This window comes from Cetorhinus maximus, chromosome 18 (genome assembly GCF_964194155.1).
Source record: "Cetorhinus maximus chromosome 18, sCetMax3.hap1.1, whole genome shotgun sequence".
In the NCBI taxonomy this organism is placed as follows: Eukaryota; Metazoa; Chordata; class Chondrichthyes; order Lamniformes; family Cetorhinidae; genus Cetorhinus; species Cetorhinus maximus.
The window spans coordinates 60,762,381-60,782,637 of NC_135896.1; the positions used below are offsets into that span (position 1 = coordinate 60,762,381).

At 41.9% G+C, this 20,257-nt stretch overlaps 1 protein-coding gene across 6 annotated transcripts in view; it reads right to left on the bottom strand.

The window, feature by feature from the left end:
• ralgapa1 (Ral GTPase activating protein catalytic subunit alpha 1) overlaps positions 1-20,257 on the bottom strand; it is a 259,513-nt gene that overhangs the window by 26,089 nt on the left and 213,167 nt on the right. For all 6 annotated transcript variants that reach the window (XM_078562768.1, XM_078562766.1, XM_078562765.1 and 3 more), the window contains 3 exons: positions 14,031-14,895; positions 5,814-5,885; positions 360-483 (listed from right to left, as the gene is read on the bottom strand). In XM_078562768.1, the coding sequence (XP_078418894.1) occupies positions 360-483; positions 5,814-5,885; positions 14,031-14,895 (1,061 nt within the window). The remainder of the gene's footprint in view (positions 1-359; positions 484-5,813; positions 5,886-14,030; positions 14,896-20,257) is intronic.

Consider the following 20,257-nt stretch of genomic DNA (forward strand, 5'->3'; position numbering starts at 1 on the left):
CAGGCATGTACTGAGATCCTGAGAAAGTGGCATAATTTCTTCAAGTGTAAAATTCTTGAAAGCATTACTTGATTTTTAAAAAAAATCCTAATTTGATAATAGAGTTCTCCAAGATATGTGGAGAATAGATGAATAAGGGAGAAAACAATTTTAGTCCCATGCTTCAAACCATTGTGCAAACTAATCTTCAAATTCCATGCCCATTTCCTCAAAGGGTAGCCAGTTTTGTGGAATTCTATGTACTTATTGCTATTTAATATTGGAGAGTTACAGACATTTTCCAATACTGAAAATCCTTAATTTACTCAATTTTATTCAGTGAAGTGAAAAATAAATTAAGAAAGCAAAAGGTACTTTACCTCCCAACCAAGCCCTGCTATAAAATCCTCATAAGATTGGCTTCCTCCAGTATTCGTAAGAATGGAGTGCTTATCTTCCTGCCCCTCAGCAACATAAAATACCGCTATCTTGTGTGTTTCTCGACTGCAGGAAACAAAATAGTAATTAATTTAACACTAGGCAAAAAATTAGTGTAAAATGTTTATTATAATTTAATTTCAAACAATGCAATAGTTTTGTATGATCTCCAGGTCCTCCAAAGGTTTCAGCCTTCACATATAGTCAAAGCAGCAATCATCAAAACAAGGGAAAACTATTGGGACGTTTTGCCCTTCAAAAATTTGGAGTCATAACTCATCCTCCTGCACCCAAGGCTTTGTTTATTATTGCATTTTAATTCTTAAGGGAGTAATGTAGAGACCTTCCAAATGCATGACCTCTACCACCTGGAAGCACAAGAGCTGCAGAACGCATGGGAACACCACCATCTGCAAGTTTCCCTCCAAGCCACACATCAATTTGACTCAGAACCAAGTGACAGTGAGGGCACGGCGATAAGAGTCAAAATCCTGGAACTCTCTCCCTAACAGCACTATACCACATCTCATGGACTACAGCGGTTCAAGGAGGCAGCTCACCATTACCTTCTCAAGGGCAATTAGGGATGGGCGACAAATGTTGGCCATGCCAGTGCTGCTCACATCCAATTAAAGAATTTTTTAAAAGTTGAAACAGTTGTGGGGAAACACACATGTAGATATATACACTCGTCGGGGAGAACTGAAGGGGAAATGAGAGTTTTGTATTTGAAAGTTAAATTGAATAATATTCATCCAAAAATTAGATAAACTAGTAATTTTCTACACTCACAGAAATAATTTATGTCCAAATAATATGATAGTTGGTAAAAAAATAAGCTTAACACTGAAGTCAGCTTGAAGCAGAAAAGAACTTGCCACGTTGCATTTTCCATTCAAGACATTACCTCACAGGAGTACACACCTCTTTTCTATTTTTCCTTAGTTCTGTTGAAGAGTCATATGGACTCGAAACGTTAACTGTGTTCCTCTCCGCAGATGCTGTCAGACCTGCTGAGTTTTTCCAGGTATTTTTGTTTTTGTTTTACATAAAAAGTTAGTTCATGTGCTAGCTTAAAAATTAAGATAAAATGATCATAGATAAGAATGAGGTTTTACTTTAGCGTTTTTGATCAGCTGATGAATAATGGAAAGATAAAACTTCAAGTATCAATTTTACTATTTAATATTCAGTAATGGATCTACACAACATTTCATTACTGAATGAAACAACAATATTTATAAAGCGCCTTCAACAAAGTAAAATGTTCCCTAGGAGCATTATCAAACATCAGCAAACAGCAGTTGCCTGGAAAGGTCTTCGTCTTGGAAAGGGATCTGGAAGTAGTCTTAGGCTTGGGTTTGGAGTGGCCAGAAGCCAGTGGTCAAGCCACTCGATTCCTCTTCTTAGGTAGTCCACTGGGATCGAGGATAACTTGCTTCCACACTGCTTTGATGGGTTCTGAAATGGATGATCCAATGCGCAATCTGCAGACTGTCACATGCAGAGCAGGTGGTGCTTGCAGGGTCAGGTCGATGAGTTGTTTTGAGGATTGTCCGCATTCTCTGATGCCTCGACTTCGCCTCTGTGTGCTCCCAATGAAGTCTCTTGACATGTTCGATGACTTCACGAATGCCTTCTCCATTTTAGTCATTCACAAGCTTGGGACTCACATGAGCCAATGGGCACATTTGCTTCTTTAGGATGCTTTGAGGATATCCCTAAAGCGTTTCTGCTATCTTCCCGGGAGTGTCCTGCCATGACTAAGTTCAGAGTAGAGCTGTTGCTTTGGGAGTCTGGTGTCAGGCATATGAACGATGTGTCCTGCCCAGTGGAGCTGGTTTTGACTGATTGACACCTCGATGTTGGGCATGTTGACTTGGGAGATGCTGCTGCTGTTGGACCACCTTTGCCACCAGATTTGGAGAATCTTACGAAGGCACTACTTACTGGTGGCACTTCTACAACATTTGAGGTGCCTGCTGTAGTTTGTCCAAGTCTCCAAAACATATAGGAGCATTGCTCAGCAAACCCTAACCTTAGTATCTGCCAGTAGTTGAAGAACCCACTGAGAGGCACCATAGATATGATATTCACTGCATAGAAAATCCAAGAAAAATGCAAAGAACAGCACCAACTGCTGTACATGGTCTGTTTTGACCTCACAAAAAAGCCTTTGACTCTGTCAACTGTGATGGTTATGGAGTAGCCTCAAATTTGGCTGCCCTCACAAATTTGTTGCCACCCTCTGCCTATTCCACAATGACATACAAGCCACGATCTGCACCAATGGAAAGGCCACAGACCCTATCTCAGTGAAGACTGTGGTCAAACAAAGCTGTTTCATCGCACCAACCGTCCTCTCCATCTTTCTCGCTGCAATACTGCACCTCAGTTCTAGCAAATAATCCATAAATGTGGAGATAATTACAGAACAGACAGGAAACTGTTCAACCTACGCCTTCAATCCAAAATCAAATCACTCCAATTGAATCATTGACCTCTAGCATGCAAATGATGCTTGTGTGCGCGTTCACTCAGAAACTGAGCTCCAGGTCATCGTTTACTCCTTTTCCAAAGCATGAGAAAATGGGCCCTTTCACAAAACACCCGGAAAATCAAGGTCCACTCACAGCACAACACCTTCCCTCATTAAGATCAGTGGCAAGATCCTGGAAAACGTGGACCATTTTCCATACCCTGAGAGCTTCGTCTTGATGAAGCCAGACACAGATGATGAAATTGATCAGCCCCTCAAATGTACCAGCTCAGTCTTCAGCCGACTGAAGAAAAGAGTATTTGAGACCACTCATGCCTCAAACTATCAATGGAAGTTCCTAAGAGACTGTGCCAAGTCACTTCCTGTATAGGAGGAACAATGGACCTTTAAAGGTTTAAAATCAACTATTACAGGATAACTAATGTTGATGGGTCTTCAGCTCAAGTCTCATAACTGGAGAATGAGGTTGATGAATAATTCAGAATTATTGCTCAATTGTTCCAGCTCTTGGAGCAATACCTGAGCAATTTTTTTCTGAAAAATTACCTTGACATCAATTTCTGGGTGACACAATCTCTGGCAGTGACATCTTGCACTCCTATGTGATGCTATGCAAAAAAGGCTAAGGAAGTTCTGATCTCATCGATGCCCAACAATGAGGATCGTGATAATAAATGCTGGAATAAGTGTGTAAAGATATAGGTATACTTCACAATGATTGTGTTGCTTATTCATTGTCTCTCTCATTTTTTTTTTAAACAATAAAAGCTCACTTAAGAACTGGACAAGCCAATTGCTAGCCTAATGGTTCAGTTGGGAGATAAGGCCCTCCCCGTCAGATCCTTCCTGCATGCCCTCAAGGTGGCTGTGGTGGATGGGTAAGAGGCCTTCATCTACCTCCTTCTGGAATGTGCCTTTGAAAAGAAGGGCTCTACAGGCTGTTCCCAGGGACGTACACTGAGATAAACATCAACTGCGGCTGGAGGACCATGAACTTGGTGAAAGGTGCTCTTTGGTCTGCCTGAAACTTGCTGGTCTTTCATTGCAAAAGAGTTGTCACGTGTTGCATACTGGCACATTCCAAGGTCCAGGACGACATGCTGAGGAACACATTGAAGTTTGGACAACCGCAGCAAAGGCACAGTGGGGAAAGGCCAATATCCTGCAACTCCATACCGAACAGCACTGTAGGTGTACCTACACCACACGGACTGCAGTGTTCCAAGGCGGCAGCTCACCACCACCTTCTCAAGGGCAATTAGGGATGGGCAATAAATGCTGGCCTAGCCAGCAACACCCACATCCCACGAATGAATAAAAAAAGGCTAAATCCTTTCAACCATAATACACCATGGGGCTGGAAACTGGGTAAAACCTCTCAGCTTTTACATAATGAATCTTGTAAATATTAACTGTAAATATTGTGAGTAACGTACAGCATTGGAAGAAACTGATTTGGTTTGCACCTTATGTAATGTCAACTTTGAAAGGCCATCTATAATACTTTATTCATAAAATTTATGAAAGTGCATTTTTGAAGAATAGTTGGTTCAGTTGGGGCGCAGTGGATCCTGTCAGATGGTTCCCAGATCAAACCAAAGTCACTTGGGAGAATGCCTCATCGCTAGAAATATCAAACAAACACCAAGACGTGGTTTGGCTGGTGGGGAGAAAGGCCCGCCCTGTCGGATCCTTCCTTTCTTGTCCTTGAAGTGGCTGCGGTGGGGAAGAAACTGTTGCCCACCTCCTTCTGCCTGTGCTCTTGTAAAGCAGGTCTGGAAAGAAATGCAGTGGTTTTTGTTGAAGTCCATCCCACACAGTTCTGTGACACAGAACTCTGTGCTCTAGGGGCTATTCCCTGGGATGCACACCAAGATAAACATCAACTGCAGTTGGAGGACCATCAACTCAGTGAAAGACGCTCTTTTGGCTGCCTGAAACTTGCTGGTCTTCAGTGCAAAGAGTTGTCCACGACAGAGTGTTGCAGACAGGCACATTCCAAGGTCCAGGGCTACATGCTGAGGGAGGCACCAAAGCTTGGTGCAGCCGCAGCAAATGCACAATGACAAAAGGCCACCGTCTAAGGCTTTTCGACCATAGCACACAGAGGGGCTGGAAATGGTAAAACTCCACGGGCTGTATGTTTGACATATAATGTATCTTGTAAATATTAACTGTAATTGTAAATGTGCTGAGTAACATACTGTATTGGAAGAAACTGATTTGGTTTGCACCTTATGACCTTAAGGCCATGTAATGTACTTTTAAAATTTTTATGAATAAAGTATATTCTTGGAAATAAAAGATGGTTCAGCTAGTTGGCACTTAAGCAGCTGAGTTATACAAGTCAATAGCATCAGGTTCACTTGCAGGTCCTTGCTAGAGGAGCTAATTCAATCCTGAGTGATGGCAGGTATGGTAATTAATCTAAGCACCTAAGTTGGAAGTACAGGTCTGTGGATAAGGTTGCTGGGTTGGGGTGGGGGGGGGCACATGTTTCCCTTGAAACATGCCTCAACAGGGAGTCAACATTATCTACGTAAAAATAATAGATATACTTTACTGATCGAAACTGAAGCGGTTTTATTTGTTGATTATCAAAACCTCAAATACGGCATCTTGCAAAACAAGTTCGTTCAATTTTGAAGCAGTTTCAGATTTTGGGAACTGTTTAAAATTATGATTTTTCAGCTCACTTGCATTGCACCTGGAATCTTTTTGGTATCTGGTAATAAGTCTAATCAAACGTTGTTATTTAGAATACAGAAGAAACAATGAGAAAAAAGACCAGCAGTGGACCCTCTTCAGTTTAGGGACGCTCCAAAAGTTATGCTATAAATTAGTGAAATATTTGAGCCTAAAATCCAAAGATGACAACTCCTGAAGAGACATTTACCATTGCCTTGAATCGAGGTTTTTCAGTTCTCGTAAAAGCTTTTCATTTTTCTTCAGAAGATGGAAACTGGTCCTACAGCAAAACGGAAAGTTGAAATTAGAACGGACACTATTGATTTTATTTGTATATATAATAGACTAATGCCGTAAATCAATCATGGTGTTTTTTTGTATTGCACCAAAGACATCAGCAGCACCAGAGATGAAATTTATAGCAATTAAATGAATTCTACATGTCTGTTATATTGCTGCTACCTCAAGTAAGCTGTTTTAGTAAAACCAGCACTAGCCTCTGTCTGACAATTTTAAGTTTGTCCTGCTGTACCCCATTGACAAAAAACAGGATTAACCTAAATTTGTCAATTACTGAGCCATCAACCTCCTCCTAAATCATTAATACTAGAATCACTCAGCTCTTGACTTTATCATAGCTTAAGAGTCCCCATGCAGGGGGGCAGGAGGGAGGGGAAGAAAAAGAGTCTTTATGTTTGGGGCGGGTGCAGAAGAGTCCCTGAGGGGGCGGTGATGATGGTGGTGGGGAAGACACACATGGGGCAGGATTTTTAGCTCGGCGTGCGGGCACTCGCCCGTTATGCCCGAGTGTGAAATAGCGTGCGACAATGTTAGGCGAGCGTCCCAAAGTCATCACACAATCACGCAATATTTCGGTCGGCGTCGCACACGAGAGTTGGCAGCATGTCCGCCGACAATTAAGAGGCCTATTAAGGCCCTCAAGCTGGTAATTAAGTTGAATTTTTTGCTGCCCATCCAACCTTACGGTTGGCAGGCAGGCAGATGAATAGGCCAGGCAGCTTTTGCATTTTTTGTGAAACCTCATCCACAGGCGGGATGAGGTTTTCGTAATGAAATAAATAAAATAAAAACGCTTGGCCAGGGTTTTAATAATCGCCATGTAAAGGTGCGTGAGTCTGCTGTGCAGACACTTTTTCTGGACTTTTAACATCTTTAAATTTTGTTTTTAAAAATCTTCAACTCCCTGAGGCAGCTCTGTGCCTTCAGGGAGCTTTCAGTGAGTGCAACCCTGCGCACGCGCAAACTTCAGCGCTCGCGCTCCTCCTGCCCCCACCCCGGCATTGCTGAGGCTGTCAGCGCATATTTCACACTGGCTGGCCACTAATTGGCCAGCCAGCGTGAAATCGCAGTTGGGGCTCGATTGCGGGCGGTGGACCTTCTCGCGGCCGCTCCCGGGCATGCCCATCATGCCTGCCCAATGAGGGGACAATCCTCCTCATGGGTTACATCCTGGTAAAAGCAAGTACTTGCCCTCAATGTCAAGGTGTTGCGAATATCTGATTCCATAATTCATAAGTTTTAGAATATAGCTTTTAGTTTTAGCAATATAACTTTTAGTTTGGAGGTTAAAGTGTTAAATGTACGTTAAATGGAAACATCTGGTTGAGAACCTGATAAATGACACAGAAGTAATTGCAATTAAAATAGACCCGGGGTAATTACAGTTTTTAATTACAAGCGTTTGTTTAATGAGGTTAGACTTAGAAGGGAAGAGGACTTGAACAATGGATAATCTATTGTGCTTTTGGTAGAGGCAGAAAGTCTACTCTTGACTCAATAAAAAATTTAAACTTTTTGTAATTCACAAATGAAAAGAAGCGAAAGACAATTGGTCAACAAGTGAGTTTCTTGATAGGGACGACAATACTGAGAAAAATGTCATAAAATTCCATTAGAGATACAAGTTATTCATGTGGGTTACATAATCAAAGAGTTGTGTTGAACGTGAAAATAATCAGTTTGCATTTCTGTTTGAACCACCCCAAAGCATGCCACATTATCATGGGGATGGGCTGTGGGGGTTAGAGGTTCCTTTCTTTAATTTATCTGGGTGTTCCACATAGAACGTAGATGCAGTTTTGCTGCAGCTTACTGAGTTGGGAGAGCAAAAGGAGATAAATGTTGGTCAGGCCTGTAACTCAAGCAGCGAAAATGCTAACACTACCGTTCACCACACATAGGGCAGGATTTTACACGTTGGCGAGCAGGGGCGGGGCCCGCTCGCCATGTAAAATGATGCGCGGTGACGTCGGGGGGGGGGGAGGGGACTCCCGACATCACCGCGCCCCATTTAAATTTTCAGGAAGGCAGGCGCTGGCCAATTGAGGCCATTGACAGAGTCAATTATGTAATTAAAGGGCCTGCCTGTCCAACCTTAAGGTTGGTGGGCAGGCCAGGAGGCCCGGCGCGAACTAGAAAAAGCATGAAACCTCAACCACGGGCGGGATGAGGTTTCATGTAGGGTTTAAAATTTTTAAATAGTTTTTGTGACTATTATGGACATGTCCCAACTCATGTGACATTGTCACATGAGGGGGCATGTTAGGAAAATTTTATTTTTCTATTTTTAGGTTTTGTACATTTTGAGCCGATCTCCCTGAGGCAGCATTTAGCTTCAGGGAGATGAGTGTGCTCTTTCGTTTGCGTGTGCAAAAGGGCGCACTCTCGATTTTGGGATTCCCCACCGCCCGCACAGGGAGTGCAAAGCTCTTCTGTGTGGACGTCAAGCTTGGAGGGCCTTAATTGGCCCACCCACATAAAATGGCGCCATGCCTCCGATCGGGTGCGCTGATCGGAAGCGTGCCTACCCATCAACTTCACCCCCAACATGGGGAAAATTCAGCACATACTGGGGTTGGGGGCTCGAGCTCAGATTGGAATTTGTGAAGAGGAAAGATGCTGGAAGATTTACCGAGCTTGAAGCTAGAGGAAGATATTTACAGTATCCTCATAGTGAAAGGCAGTTAGCCTTGAGGCAGAAAGGAGTTAGCTTGAAGAATGTGCAGCGTAACCTAAGTTTAAGCTGAGAAGTCCACAGTTGAAGAGAATTTGGAGGAATGCTTAGCCAAAAGATAATGGAAGGGTCCCCATGAAATTCTGATATTCAGTGAGTCTTAACTTCCAAGCTCCAGGACAGTGTACCTGGGGGGTATCCCAAAGGCGCGCTGGGGAACCCCTCCCCAGAAATGCCCAGATAAGGTTTGCATGGCAATTGTCTGGGAAGTGCAAACTTCCCATGGGCAATTGCCCTGCACTGGGAATCATCTGAAAATGCAATTTAAATCAAAAACTTTGTATGGTTCCGACTGTGTTACATCAATCGTTACCTAGAAAAAGTTAGAAAAATTAAAACCACTTATAACTTCTGGGTAACTACTCTACAGACACATCAACCCCCACAAGGACATACCCCCTCCTCCCCATGGGGGCATTTTCTTACCACGCCCCCCTCCCCCACCATGCTTCCATGGGTACTCTTTCTCCCTCCCCCCACCCAACGTTTCCATGGGTACTCTTTCTTCCACCACCCCCCATATGGTACTCTTTCTTTCCCACGCCCCTTACATGGGGACTCTTTCCCCACCCATGGGGAGTCTTTACCCCCCTCTTCCGTGGGGACTATTTCTCCCACCCCCTCCCTCCAATATGGACACATTTTCCCAACACTAACCCCATGCAGGGACTCTCCCCACCCCCTCCCACACACCCTTCCATGGGGACTCTTTCTTCCCTCCCAGCCCTTCCGTGGGGGCTCATTTTTCCCCTCCCCCCTCCTGTAGGGGCTCTTTCCCCCCCGTCCCCTTCCGTGGACTCTTTTACCCCACCTTCCATGGGGAGTCTCCCTCCCCCAACCGTCATGGGGACTCTTTCTCCCCACTCCCTCCTTCCAATGGGTCACATTTTCCCAACCCCAAACCCTTATCGGGACTATCTTTCTTCCCTACATGGGGGCTCTTTCTCCAAACCCCCACCCCTCCCATGAGGGCTCTTCCCCACACCCTGAAACCAGACCCAACTCTCTCCCTCCTCTCAGACCTGACTCCCCAGCCACCCGCCACCACCAGACCGACTCTCAACCCCACCACCTCTACCCTGCCAAGGCCCTACTCCCGGCTCTCATCCTCATCAGGGCCCCACCGGACCCAACCCCCAAACTTCTCCTTGCCAAGGCCTGACTGGACCCAACCCACAACCATCCCGCCCCCAGACCCAACCCCCAAGCCCACCCTCCCACCAAGGCCCAGCACAACCGGACCAGACCCCACCCACCAAGGCCTGGCCTGGCCCGACACCCCCCACCCCCCACCCCACCGCCAAGGACCTATCAGACTTGACAACCCCTACTCCCTGTCAAGGCTTGGCCGGACCCAACACCCACCCAGCCCCCTACCAAGGCCCAACCGGACCCGACCCCCACCCCCCACCTGCCAAACCTTGACCTGGTCTGAACCCCACCACCACCCACCAAGGCCAGGCCCGACCCGACACCCCCGCCAAGGCCCAGCCCGGCTCAACCCCACCCCAGCAAGGCCAGAGCCGAATCAATCCCCCCCAACCAATCCTACCCACTTACCTTATACAATGACCTTCTCCCTACTTGTCAAAAACCTTTAAACCTGGTTGGACCTTTAACTTTCCTGCTTTAGGGGTGTGCCCTCCTTCCCTTCAATGTAGCAGCACTCGACTGAAAGCTTCAGTGCTGCTCTGCACAGTTCTCACCTGGCCTGAGTCGCAAAGTCGGGTGAGACAGAATTTAAAAAATTTAAATTTATGAAATTAGGAACGGAGTGGTAATCTGACTCTGATTGTCACGCCGTGGAAGTTCAGGCCATTATGTTTACAGGTGCCCATACTTTGAGTGTTTTTGAGTGGCAACTTATGGTCATGGGTCTCTTTAGCAGTGCTGTACCCTCTACAGTGAGTCTGGGACCTGTGCGAACAAGACAAGCAACAGCTCATACTTTCAACCAGACTGAAGAAACCTTGCTGAAGAATGGGCAGTCTAAACCAGGAAGTGCAAATTAGAATACTTAATTCAATGTAAAATCATGTACAGATAGCAAAAGAAAAATGGGAGAGGGGGAGGGATGGGGCCAGATGGCGAGCGGGAGGGGTGGGGCCAGGCAGGGAGGGTGAGAAGGCAAGACCAAGGTGGGGGAAGAGAGAGAGAAAAAGAGAGAGAGAGAGAGAGAGAGAGACCCTTCAACAATAATTAAAATCTGGAGGAACTTACATTTTTAAAAATAAATTATCAGTGTCGGCAAGGTTATTCAGTAGTAATTAAAACTTCTAACTGCATTGAACACATACACACACTCCCACCCTCCCCCCAGTGGACAAGCCGCAACTTTTACTGTCATGTTTAATGGGCAAGCACTGCAATTTCACATCCTTACATGTATTCCAAAGCCAAGTCTCTCAACAAGATACTGGCGTAGTGCAGCTTGTGGGGGAGCAGGGCAAATGTGACAGCAACTTCCAGATTTCCATAGTGTATGTATGGATGCCAGAAGTTGCCGTCTGTTTTACTCCACGATACTGAATCTGCTGGTATTTCCTAGTGTGATTTTTACTACATAACGTTTAAGCAACTGACCAAGTTTACAAACTAAGCAAAAACAAAAGTAAAAATCAATTATATCAGTCTCCTTAACAATCTTAAATAGAGGTAATCATTTCCGTTATTTCCATGAACAGGATTTAAACACAGGTTACGAAGACTGTCAGACCTGTACCTCAGGAAACAGCTCCACAGAGAAGAGTAATTTGTTTATAACTGATCAGTCACAGACCCAGAAAGCCTAACAAAACAGATGTCTAAACATGTTACAGCAGAAAAAAAAGGGTCACTTTGAAATAGTATTTTTGTCTTGTATATAGACAAATAATTCCATTATAATTAGAACTGAAAAGTTGATTTGGCACTTTTGAATGAGTAGCACAAGGAAACATTTTATAATTCCTCCTATTGGAAAAATGGCTGCCACATACCACAAATTCAAGAAAATGGCAAAGAACATTAGTCTGCATATTCAGAGCTTTTTTTCCACTTATCCTCCTTTGGGCAATAACTAGGTGCTACAGGTAACAGCAAACATTAATGTTAAATATATTATAACTTGTAAATTACAGATTGCATGTGTTTTAACAACTGTGTGCAAGAGGATTCAAGACACTACAGAACAAAAAGGTCATGGAGGGATTTGAAACCAAAGATTAGAATTTTAAATTGAGATGTTACCAGACCAAAAGTCTACATAGGCCAGCTCGCACAGAGATGATAGGTGAACTAGCCTTGGTGAGAGTTAGGATATGGGCAGCAGAGTTTTGGATGAAATCAAGTTTATATAGGGTAGAAGGTGGGAAGCTGGTCAGGAGAGCATTGGAATAGTAAAGGACCAAAGGCATGGATGAGGGTTGCATCATATGAGCTGAGTTAGGCGTGGATTTGGGTGATGCCACAGAAGTAGAAACAAGTGGTTTTGGAGATGGAGCAAATGTATGGTTAGAAGCTGTGGAAATCAGACTGATTTCTTTCTGCAACACAGCAAAAATATAGCTCTGAATTTCTTTGAAGATATCCCACAGCAGGCGTTTCATATTATATTTAGCCAGTCATACATTCACAGGATTTAAGGCAGCATTTCTCACAAAAATATTGCTGTCAAATAAACACAGGCAATGTTATGGGATGCTTATAATTGAATGAAATGGCTTGATGAATGCCTGAGAAACTGACTGATCTGCTCCAACTTTTCTGATCAACGAACAGGTTCAGGAAATAAATGCTTGCACTGACAGCAAGCAGGAATGCTTCAGGACAAAATGGCAATAATGATTATGTTGTCCTATATTAACATATTAAACAACCTTCCACAAAAGGGGTACTCTTATACTAAGCTGTGCTGGTACCCCTCAACAAGGAAGAAATTACCTTTGAAGGGTCTTGCTTTTCATTGCCATTTTGAAAAATTGCAGACTCTGCTGCTGCTTCTTAAAATACTTGTAGCCTCTCCTGAACCAGTCTACAAAAATAAATGCTTCCCATCAGAGGGCTGCTGTAATAGCTGCAGCTAGAACTCCAGTGGAAATAATAAACACTGCCATGCCATTCTGCAGCTCCAAAAACTAAATAATAGATAAATATCCTGTTGGTAGGTTTCCCCTGCTGGTGAAAGAAATTGGAGGATGATTGCTAACTCTTAGGCTAGGGTATTATACAGATGTTCTTGTAATTCTGGGGGTATCCAGTGAGCTCAATCCATTTTGGAAACAGGTCAAGGGGGCAGATTAAGTATGTCAGAACATACCCATGCGACTATAAACCCAAATAAAAAAAGTGTGCTGGAAAAACTCAGCAAGCCTGCCTGCATCTGTGGACAGAGAAACAAAGTTTATGCTTTGAGACCAACACGGCCCTTCTTTGGAGTCATGTTGGACTTGAAATGTTAACTCTGCTTCTCTCTCCACAGATGCTGCCAGACCTGCTGAGTTTTTCCAGGACTTTCTATTTTTATTTCCAAACTCCAGCATCTGCAGTATTTTGCTATTATGACTATAGTCTCAGCTAGCTGCAGAGAGAATTGGGTAAGTTGCTTGTTATTGTGTGGATAAGATCTGGAAGAATTGTTACAGTCTGGGATCCGAAGTGTTTAACCAAAATTTGTGCCACAGTCTCATTGTTTGTGCTGTTTTAACTTGCTTGGCAGTTTTCTAAAAATGACTGCAAAGACCATATGATGATTATTGCCATAACCAGCTAAACATGCAGACAGCCAATAAGAGCATAATTTTCTTGGTTTTATTTATATGCACATCCTACAAAGGGGAGTATTGCTTTAGCTTTCATTGTAAAGCTTCATCGGTTAGTGCTGTAAAGGAAGAATAGGCTGAGCAGCTAGAAGAGAATAAATTTTACAAAAACAAAAAGGACCTTCTCTGTGGGTAGAGTGAAAGCCTGTTCCAATACCATAACAAGAAAACATGAGATGAAGGAACAGAATTTGTCTAGTAGTGCATCACTTGGTGTTTTGTATTATGTTAGTTCATAATACATTAGTTTGCCTACTCTATCTAAATCATAACATTTTGATCTGTCCAACCATGTGGCTTCCTAAGAACCAGTCAATCATCTCTGCAGTGTGGGACAGATGATTAAAATGAAAAATGCATTTTTGGAAGTTTACTTTTGTTGCAAAATTTGATATCTTGAATACATAATATTCAATTTTAATATAAGTTATAGTAACCTTGAAAGTCCACATCTCATTTTAATTGCATCAGAAACTACTAACAAATGTGGACGGTCTGATAGCATCTTTCATAAGTGTGGAGATTAGAACAAAATGGACAGATTTCTAATTAAATGTACAATTTTTTAAAATTTAAATCTCTTACATCTTACCTGTTATCCCATGAATTCATGCCAAGAATATTCAGCAGCATCCTGCAATAGTAAAACACAGACTGAGGCTCCTGTGGGCATGGTTGTTCCTGCTCCATTGCTTTCATATTTAGGTCATTGCCATGCTTCTCCACAAACTCCTTCTCTTCCGTGTACTGTTTTAGAATCGCATTGATTACATCATTTTCCTGTTTCTCTGAAATACAAACAGGAGGGGGAGCAGGGATATTAAGTTGCACACCAGCTCTCTGGAGGCACTCTGGACTGGTGGAACCCAGGTACTGCAGCATCTCATCCAAGGCATCTTCATCATCACGAATTACATCCCAAGATGGCACTATTTCCCTGCATCTTCTTTTTGTTTGAGGTACTAAATATTCCCTTAAATCAACATCATCAGTTTCTGCCTCATTGAAGACAGGTTCAACCATCTGTTCTTCTTTACGAAGATTTGTGAACTTGTGAGCAATTTGCCTTTGTTGACAGCAGTGAGGTGGTCCATACAGAATTGCAGAATCCCAGGAGTATTTACCAGATATATCACGCACCACAACTCTAACATTTGAGGTAGCTGTTGAGAGTCCAGCTGACATCCCTCCTCCTGGGATGTTGTCCTCAACGGGGATTTCCAGGTATGAGATAAGGGTGGAACTGTTCAGCACAAAAAACTGGAGATTGGGATTCTCAAAAAGTTCAGGGGAAAGCTCAGTACAGTCAGTAAAGGGGTTGTCATGGTTTTCACTTATCAAGCTGGTCAGCATTGCTGGACCACCACTCAATGGATAATGGCCAACATGGTTCACCAAATGAATTATCACAGTCCGGGCAGCAACTGAAATCAAACCTTGCTGGATGCGGCTCCTCACTGTAAAATATATGAGGGGTATATGTTGTCAAAACATTTTTCTGGATTGATTGCTAATTATAGTAAATTTAAATAGTAAATCATATTTAGCTCAATTTGAACACCTTCTAAGAGACCTTGTAAAGGCCACCTGGTCAGTCTGAACTGTGGCTATAGGATCATTTTCAGTGGATTACTTTAGAAGAATAAATTACATTGATATTAGGATCACAATAGCTGCAACAAGAATTACAGTACATGTTCACATTCAAAGAGTCGGCCTAAATTCACACACATGAACACTATTCATTTTAACTACAAAATTGATTTAAATTCTGGTCTGCATAATGAGTCAGAAGACTTTTTTCTCCTTAACACTTAGGTTTCAATCCAGTGAAGATGGAAGATCTTCTCTGTTAAATACATTTGATCTGTGATATGGCACGGCTGATAGTAAATGCCAAGCTGCCCAAATCCCAGGGGGAAATTTGAAACAGCTGCCAAAACGATTTTTGCACTTTGTATGAGGAGAAGTTCTGAAATCAGTAAATGATGTTCCCGACTACCTGTGAGGATTTTATTATAGGGTAAACTTTTATTAAAATAATAAAGCAAAAAAGATTAAAACACAATTATACTTAAACACAAGAATGGTTTCACACAGTAAACAGTACTTTAAAACAGTTCCATAAGATCTTAGCTTAACTGCCCTCAGAGCTAACCTTCCCCCTTTCTGTTCAGCAACGATCCTTATAGATTTTAAAATCAATAGAATCCTGGTAATTTTTACCACACCATGCCTTTTTCCTTGGGGCGTCCTCTGAGGCTGACAGCAACTGGGTCTTCAGGTCTGGCCTTGCTCACAATGTCTTCTGGAGTTCTGACCAGCCACCCTGCTGTCTTTTGAGAGATCTGACCAGCTATCCTTACCTAGGCATCAGTATTTCCTTAAGTGCATTCCTTCCCTTTGATCTCTCTATTATCTCAACCAGTCTCTTCAGAAATGCTTTCTTCCCAGAACTGATTAAACTCGTTTTGTTACCCTAGCTCTTAGACTTGTAAAAACAAACTTACCCTATCTTTACCTTACTCATACCTTTTACAACCTGCATACGTTTGAACTAAAACAACTCAATTTAAAAACACTCTTGTTATTGCTTTATATAAAATTCTGATGGAAGTTCCTCTTGGTTCATTAATATAACAAACCCACTTATTACTGTTGGTTTTAGACTCATGCAGTCATTCTGGCTCTTACTCCAATTACCCCAATCACCTGTCTTCCAGTACATAAGAAAAATGACAGTGATATTAGCTGATGAAATATATTACAATTTCTTGTTTTCTTGACACTGTTTCAATAAAACACACATGAGGCTACATTACAAAACTAACTGACAAACAGCATTCAAATATGTGTTAAAAATAGAACTCTGCAGGTTACAGAAAGAAAATATTTAATTCACCTAGCTCTGAAAACCTCATTTTCATAAACTTGAAATGCTAAAAATGTACTACATTTAAAAAAAAAATCATTTCAGTTGCTTCTCACCTTTGACAGAGAGCTCCATTCCTGGCTTAATACAACCACATTAAACATAAAACGCAAACAGAACACTTAAAAATTCCTGCTTTTGAAGCTTTAGCTATTCTTACTACTCCCTAAATCAAACTGCTTATAATCTGTTTGATTTTCCTAGAGGCTGTTTTATTACTCATTTCTCTATCCAATTTCCTGCTAACATAGCAGGTTTCTATGGGTGACAACAACCCTCAGATGGTGGAAGTTTTGAGTTAAGAAATTACATGGACTGCTATAATTGATTTTCTAAAGCAGAAGGATTGTTGGGTAAATGACTCTTTCAAAAGCCAAATCAGTGATCTTATGGAGAATTTGGCATGTTAAACAGGGCTACAGGCCTCTCTGCAGGGCACACAAATCAACTCAACATTTTTTTTTAATGAGGTCATCTGAGAAATAACATTTCAAGGTCAGGAAGAGGCTACCAGAATCTTAGCTGGAAAAAATTTTTAAAAAAATCCAATATACTGGGAGTTCGAGCAGGGGGAATGCATCCAAAACCTGTGTTTTCAAGAAAAAGATAAAGACAAACTGTTGCACATCATATTAACCACTCTCATTACTTAAGCACCTGGAAATTCCTCTCCAAGCCATTCACCATCCTGACTTGGAAATACATCACTGTTCCTTCACTGTCGCTGGGACAAAATCCTAGAACTCCCTTCCTAACAGCACTGTGGGAAGCACATGGACTTCAGCAGTTCAAGGCGACAGCTCACCGCCACCTGCCCAAGGGCAATTAGGGATGGGCAATAAATGCTGGCCTAAGCCAGCAACGGCAACATCCCATGAATGAATTTTAAAAATTGTGAAAGGCTTTGTGAATGTCCAGAATAGACCAACAGTATCAATAGTACCAGATGATACAAGGGAGCATTGTAATTAGGATTTGCCAAAGCTAAGTTTGATCTCCAAACACCATGGTCAGTACAACCTCAAAGTGGCTCCTCTTCCTTGTAGGGGCAAGGATCTGATAGCTCTTTTGAGGAAGTAACATATATTGGATGCAGAAAGTTTAGTGGATGTGGCACTCAATTGATATACCACAACATTTAGTGGATGTGGTATTCACACAAGAGGCTATTGGAGAAGTTTATGGAATTATGGGGAAGTTGCAAACTGATTTAAAACCTGGTTAGAAGGGAGGAAAGCAGGAGTTAAGGGCAATCTCTTAACAGCTCTATTAAAATTGAAGTGGCTGGTATGAGTATGTGTGTCACTTGCTAGGCCGCTATTTGTTTGTCTGTACTTAATTGAGCAAGGAAGAATCAACCACACTGCTGTCAAACAAGAGTCACATTTCAGTTAGACCTGAATATGCTTGTCAGAATATAGTTAGTTGTCAAGTTTCTAGTTACCTGGAAGCTGAATGGCCACTTGCCCCATGAAGCAAGAAAATTACCATTTATTAACTTCTCTGTTCTTGTTCTCTCTGGATGCCTCTAAATGATAATACATTTAGATGTGCAGGATTATTCTTTGAAACGGTGAAAGCAGGGCTGGCTTTCTGAAGCACAGCTGCCCAGTTGTTCTCTAAATTTTCTTGGCCAGTATGCTAACTGAAGAACTTGGTTTTGTTCAGTTAGTAGTTTTTGCAGAACAGTTGAGGTGCGTGAGCGACAGACAGCGCTGCATGGCTGCCAATGAGTGTTGAAATGTGCAATTTTGGCGAACTGGGGTAGTGTAGCAACATCTAAATGTATTCAGCCTTCATCTTAAAAGATCAGCTGAAACAGGTAACTGAAAGGAATAGGATGCTATCGTCATAAAAGGAGAGATGACAGAATGCTGGCCACGAGGCAGAGGCCTACTAAATATGTCTGTACACCACAGCATAAGAAAGGCAAGAGAGCAACACTTAGAGATTTGCTGATTCTTTTTGCTGCCCAAGATTCCTAATACATCAGTACTGATAAAATAGAATGGTTTACAATTGAAGAAATAAATTGGAGCAGATCGTCAGAAAGAGAACATTCCAGTTAACAGATCGTCACCCTCTTTGAGAGTGTAACAGTAGACTTACTTTGTGGAATAGTTGGATTGCAAAACCCTTTTGAAGCTATTCTCCTAGTTTTGGCAGTGAGTGTATTCACTTTGAGTGCTGATGGTTTAGGACCTCAAATTTATTTTCAAAAGATTGCACGCTTGTTTTATTAATATTGCATAAATTTTGTTTCATGCGGCAAATATGATGACCTAATAGCCACAAGTTTGATGAGTATCGAAATACTTCAACAACATTGGGCTAGAGGGAGTCTAGACCATACTATATAGGAGGCATAGTGATTAAATCTTCAAACTAAAGGAAGCTGCAAAGAGATATTACTGAGATGGTGAAATGGGAAGAATGGGTGGCAGATGGAGATCAATGTCAGAAAGAGAGATGGCATATTTCGGATAAGTCCATTTAAAATAAAACTATTGGAATACTGGGTTTTAAGACAAGAGATTACCGAACATAAAAGTTGAGATGCAATGGTAATCTATATAAAACCTCAGTAGGGACAAAATTGGAGTAGTGTGTGCAGTTTTGGGCTCCAGACGATAGGCTATTTAGGCAATAAAGGTGGTAACAAAGCAGATTTCAAAATGCTCTCTGGTATATTTAAATAGATAGAAACAAACCATTTCCAGTAATTGGAAGGTCTAGAATGAGAGGACACAGATATCGTTAAATACAAGAGAATTAAGACAATGGACAGGGAAAAAAAACACCTTTACAATAGATTTAAGATTCAACATTTAAGGACTATTATGACCACCACCGGTGTTAATTGCTGGGCAAACCAAATCCCAGAGAGAAACTTGCATTACGGGCCATAACTCTTTTTTCTTTGTATTCTAAAAACAAGAAGACGACGTACTTATCTCAGTAATAAGAGGTCCAGTAACACTTTTGGGGTTTAAAAAGTTAAAAGTAAAAGTTTAATTAATAAGAATGAAAGAAAACTTAAGCAAACAAGATTACAGTTACACAATTAATGTTAGTCTTACAAAACATCCCCAAAAGAAAACTCTACTTGGTCAAACCCACAAGTAAACACCTTCCAGGCAACACCCCCTTATAGATGTTGAACTATAAAATCCAGTAATATTACACAAGGAAAACTGCTGTTTGAAGATTTAATCACTATGCCTCCTATATAGTATTGTCTAGACTCCCTCTAGCCCAATGCTGTTGGAGTATTTCAATACTCATCAAATTTGTGGTTATTAGGTCATCATATTGCCATATGAAACAAAATTTATGCAATGTTAAAGACAAAAAAGGCATACCACATGACCTCTACACTCTTTCACTCTGCGGTGGAATCCACTTCAGAATAAAACTGCTTGTTGCAGCCCAAGATTTTTCTGGATGGCTGGTTCAAACGGCATCCTCTCCCAGTCCAGAGCTCCAGCTATAGCTCAACAGCTCAAACAGCTCCAGCTATCTCGATCCTAAGTTCTCCACAGTAACTCTAAAAGATCTTTATTCCCTTTCATCTCCGGGTCCATTGTTCCCACACCTCCTTGAAACTCAAATCCTTCCAAATATAAAATCTTTTATGTCTATATCTTGTCTTTGCTTTCGGGTCAATAAAATAGAATAGCCCCACGACTATTTACCTATGGAACTCCTGCAAGATCCAAACATGTTTCTTCTCACTTCTGACTCCCCTTTGATATTCAACAAACTCTCAACTTATCTAAAAATGCAAATGTTGGATCTAACCTATTTACTTGTACCTCAAACTTAACCCCTCTATTCTTTTCATGTTTCAAACTCCCCAGACAACCTGACTCCTATCAATCTCGTGC